This window comes from Malurus melanocephalus, unplaced genomic scaffold, assembly GCF_030028575.1.
Source record: "Malurus melanocephalus ecotype Western Australia unplaced genomic scaffold, MMel_1.1 scaffold_959, whole genome shotgun sequence".
NCBI lineage: Eukaryota > Metazoa > Chordata > Aves > Passeriformes > Maluridae > Malurus > Malurus melanocephalus.
Window position 1 is genome coordinate 105,586 of NW_026624191.1, and position 4,956 is coordinate 110,541.

Here is a 4,956-nt window from a genome sequence, read left to right on the forward strand (position 1 = left end):
TAGATCCTGATTTTCAGAGCCAAATTTTCAGAGCCTGATTTTCAGAACCCGACTTTTATATCCTGATTTTCAGAGCCTGATTTTTAGAACCTAATTTTCAGAACCCGATTTTCAGATCCCAATTTTCAGGGCCCGATTTTTAGCATCCATGAACTGCACTAAAACCCCACAGGAATTCTGGGGGTCAGCACCCCCTGAGAGTATCCCCTGGGACACAACACCCACCCTGCTCACATTGTGTGTCTCAATCTGTGCCCTSCTCTGCCCTAGATCTGGGACACGGGGGGACAGGAGCGCTTCCGCTCCATGGTGTCCACCTTCTACAAAGGCTCTGAYGGCTGCATGCTGGCCTTCGACGTGACAGACAGGGAATCCTTCGAGGCCCTGGACAACTGGAGAGATGATTTCCTGGAGAAGGTCATTCCCAGGGAACAGGATTTCCCCATGGTGGTGCTGGGGAACAAGATAGACCTTTGTGATCGGCAGGTAAGGGTGGAGGAGGGAGGGCAGGGTGAGACGGGGCAGAGCCAGTGTCCCTGGAGGGGTTTAAAAATACAAATGTGACACTTGGGGACACGGTTTGGTGCTGAAATTGGTGATCTGAGGGATTTAAAAACACAAATGTGACACTTGGGGGCATGGTTTGGTGCTGGAATTGGTGATCTGAAGGATTTAAAAACACAAATGTGACATTTGGGGACACGGTTTGGTGCTAGAATTGGTGATCTGAGCGATTTAAAAACACGAATGTGACACTTGATGATACCGTTTGGTGCTGGTTAGTAGCTGGAATTGGTGATCTGAGGGATTTAAAAACACAAATGTGACACCTGAGGACAAGATTTAGTGCTGGGGTAATGGCTGGACTTGGTGATCTGAGGGTTTTAAAAACACAAATGTGACATTTGGGGACATGGTTTGATGCTGGAATTGGTGATCTGAGGGATTTAAAAACACAAATGTGACACCTGAGGACAGGATTTAGTGCTGTGTTCATGGCTGGACTTGGTGATCTGAGGGTTTTAAAAACACAAATGTGACATTTGGGGACACGGTTTGGTGCTGGAATTGGTGATCTGAGGGATTTAAAAACACAAATGTGACATTTGGGGACACGGTTTGGTGCTGGAATTGGTGATCTGAGGGATTTAAAAACACAAATGTGGCATTTGGGGACACGGTTTGGTGCTGGAATTGGTGATCTGAGGGATTTAAAAACATAAATGTGACATTTGGGGACACAGTTTGGTGCAGGGTTCATGGTTGGATTGGTGATCTGATGGATTTAAAAACACGAATGTGACACTTGGGGACATGGTTTGATGCTGGAATTGGTGATCTGAGGGATTTAAAAACACAAATGTGACACCTGAGGACAAGATTTAGTGTTGGGTTCATGGCTGGACTTGGTGATCTGAGGGATTTAAAAACACAGATGTGACATTTGGGGACACAGTTTGGTGCAGCATTAGTGGCTGGAATTGGTGATCTGCAAATGTGACATTTGAGGACACAGTTCAGTGCTGGGCTAATGGTTGGAATTGGTGATCTGAGGGATTTAAAAACACAAATGTGGCATTTGAGGACATGGTTTGGTGCTGGACTTGGTGATCTGAGGGATTTAAAAACACAAATGTGGCATTTGGGGACACAGTTCAGTGCTGGGTTCATGGCTGAAATTGGTGATCTGAGGGATTTAAAAACATAAATGTGACATTTGGGGAAATGGTTTAGTGCTGGAATTTGTGATCTGAGGGATTTAAAAACATAAATGTGACACTTGGGGACACGGTTCGGTGCTGGGTTCATGGTTGGAATTGGTGATCTGAGGGATTTTAAAACATAAATGTGACACTTGGGGACACGGTTTGGTGCTGGAATTGGTGATCTGAGGGATTTAAAAACAGAAATGTGACACTTGGGGACACGATTTGGTGGAGGATTCATGGATTGGTGATCTGAGGGATTTAAAAACATAAATGTGATGCTTGGGGACACAGTTTGGTGCTGGGTTAATGGTTGGAATTGATGTGAGGGATTTAAAAACACAAATGCGACATTTGGGGACACGGTTTGGTGCTGGGTTCATGGCTGAACTTGGTGATCTGAGGGATTTAAAAACACAAATGTGGCATTTGGGGACACAGTTTGGTGCTGGAATTGGTGATCTTGAGCGATTTAAGAACATGAATGTCACACTTGGGGACACAGTTTGGTGCTGGGTTCATGGTTGGAATTGGTGATCTGAGGGATTTAAAAACACAGAGGTGACACTTGGGGACACGGTTTGATGCTGGAATTGGTGATCTGAGGGATTTAAAAACAAAAATGTGACATCTGGGGACATGGTTTGGTGCTGGAATTGGTGATCTTGAGCAATTTAAAAACACAAATGTGACACTTGGGAACACGGTTTGGTGCTGGAATTGGTGATCTGAGGGATTTAAAAACAGAAATGTGACACTTGGGGACACAGTTTGGTGCTGGGTTCATGGTTGGATTGGTGATCAGAAGGGTCGTTTCCAACCCCAGCGAGTCCATGATTTTATGGCTGGGATATTTTGGTGCCCTAACGATTTCTAAGGGTTGGTCCTTGACCTGCAGAGCCTTCACCTTCCGAGGAGCCTTCTCCTCATCCTCWCCCAAAAACCAGGGCTGCAGGCAAGGAGCTGCCACCTCCCCCAGGGGAGGGGACAATCAGTGTCCCCCGCTGTCCCTTGTCCCCTCTGGAGGTGGTGACAGTGCCAGGATGGGTGAGGAGGGTCCCTGTGCCCCCCTGATCTGCTGCTCCATTCTCAGGTGCCCAAGGAGATGGCAGCAGCCTGGTGTAAGGAAAAGGACATCCCCTATTTCGAGGTCAGCGCCAAGAACAACATCAACGTGGCCGAGGCTTTCGAGACGCTGGCCAAGCAGGCGCTGAGCACGGTGAGAACCCCAAAAACCTGAGCGGGGYGGGGTTGGGGAGGGGGCGGCACCCGGGGGATGGGACAGACCCTCCAGATGGAACAGCTCCTGCTGGCACGGGGGTGAGAAACACGGCGGGGTTTGATCCTAAATCAGCTCGAAAGGAACGGGAATTGGGGTTTCCTTCAGGAATTGCGGTTTCCTTCAGGAATTGCGGTTTCCTCCAGGAATTGCGGTTTACTTCGGGAATTGCAGTTTCCTTCGGGAATTGCCATCTCCTTCAGGAATTGAAGTTTCCTTCAAAAATTGCGGTTTCCTTCAGGAATTGCAGTTTCCTTCAGGAATTGCAGTTTCCTTCAGGAATTGCAGTTTCCTTCGGTAATTGCGGTTTCCTCCAGGAATTGTGGTTTCCTTCAGGAGCTGCAGTTTCCTTCAGGAATTGAGGTTTCCTTCAGGAGTTTTGGTTGCCTTCAAAAATTACGGTTTCCTTCAGGAATTGCGGTTTCCTTTGGGAATTGTGGTTTCCTTCAGGAGTTGTGGTTTCCTTCAAAAATTACGGTTTCCTTCAGGACATGCAGTTTCCTTCAGGAATTGCCATTTCCTTCAGGAATTGCAGTTTCCTTCAGGAATTGCGGTCTCCTTCAGGAATTGTGGTTTCCTTCAGGAGTCGCGGTTTCCTTCAGGAGCTGCAGTTTCCTTCAGGAATTGCGGTCTCCTTCAGGAGATTCAGTTCCCTTCAAAAATTGCAGTTTCCTTCAAAAATTGGGGTTTCCTTCAGGAGATGCGGTTTCCTTCAGGAATTGTGGTTTCCTTCAGGAGTTGCGGTTTCCTTCAAAAATTGCAGTTTGCTTCAGGAATTGCAGTTTCCTTCAGGAATTGCAGTTTCCTTCAGGAGTTGTGGTTTCCTTCAGGAATTGCAGTTTCCTTCAAAAATTGCAATTTCCTTCAAAAATTGCGGTTTCCTTCAGGAATTGTGATTTCCTTCAGGAATTGCGGTTTCCTTCAGGAGATGCAGTTTCCTTCAAAAATTGGGGTTTCCTTCAAAAATTGAGGTTTCCTTCAGGAATTGTGGTTTCCTTCAAAAATTGTGGTTTCCTTCAAAAATTGCAGTTTCCTTCAAAAATTGCGGTTTCCTTCAGGAGTTGCGGTCTCCTTCCGGAGCTGAAGTTTCCTTCAGGAGTTGCAGTTTCCTTCAAAAATTACAGTTTCCTTCAGGAGTTGCAGTTTCCTTCAGGAATTGCGGTTTCCTTTCCCCGCAGCGATGGGAACGGGAAGTGTGGCACTCACAGCACTGCCAGCACTGTCCCCTAGCGGCCACCCCGCGGGGACATTGGTGTCCCCAAGCCCTGCGCTGGTGGCTTTTCCCTGGTTTTTGCCGCAGGGCAGGGCTGAGCCCCGGCTCTCCCGTCCCTCTGCTCAGGCCTCACTCATCCTTTCCCTCCCCGTTTTTTTTTCCAGTATAAAGGGATTTTGGAGAATTATTTAACTGACTCCATCAAGCTCACTGCCAACGACAAGCCCAGGAATAGCTGCTGCTGACCCCGGGGCCGCTGGAGCCCAYGGCCGGAGCCGTGCCCGCTGCCCACCCAGACTGACCACCGGGATGGCCGTGCCAGGGCACGGGATGGGCACTGCTGGACACATCCTGGGATTCCTGACCTCCTCAGCGTCACGGAGGGTCTGTCCCCCCTCGATTTGTGGCCGCCTGGCACCCGAGTGGGCTCTGTCCCTGCGGTGACGGTGCCAGGGACAACACCCTTGGCACCGCGGGTGACCCTTCCCATGCACGGCCCGGTGTCCCCACGGCTCTCAGGGTGCCATGTAGGGACACGTGGGGCTGGTGGCCTTGGCACAGGGCCCTCCTGGCATCAGCCACTGTGGAGGCAATTATCCTGTGCCTCAGTTTCCCCTGGTCTCACACGCATCCCCGGTCAAACACCTTCCACCTCCCGCCTTGCTGGGGGGGATTCTCAGAAAAGCACTTTGTCAGGGATACTTCTTTTTTAAAAAACAAAAAGGAAATTAAATATTTCATTTTTATTTATATTTATG

The 4,956-nt window shown here is 48.7% G+C and overlaps 1 protein-coding gene across 2 annotated transcripts in view; it reads left to right on the forward strand.

Annotated features, from left to right (window-relative positions):
* Window positions 1-4,950, forward strand: part of RAB7B (RAB7B, member RAS oncogene family) — an 8,259-nt gene extending 3,309 nt beyond the window's left edge. Inside the window, exons 4-6 of one of the 2 annotated variants that reach the window (XM_057386383.1) lie at window positions 271-486; window positions 2,800-2,925; window positions 4,363-4,950. In XM_057386383.1, coding sequence (XP_057242366.1) covers window positions 271-486; window positions 2,800-2,925; window positions 4,363-4,443 — 423 coding nt within the window. In that variant the 3' untranslated portion in view covers window positions 4,444-4,950. The remainder of the gene's footprint in view (window positions 1-270; window positions 487-2,799; window positions 2,926-4,362) is intronic. The other variant, XM_057386382.1, reaches the window with a different exon arrangement.
* Window positions 4,951-4,956: the final 6 nt, after the last annotated feature.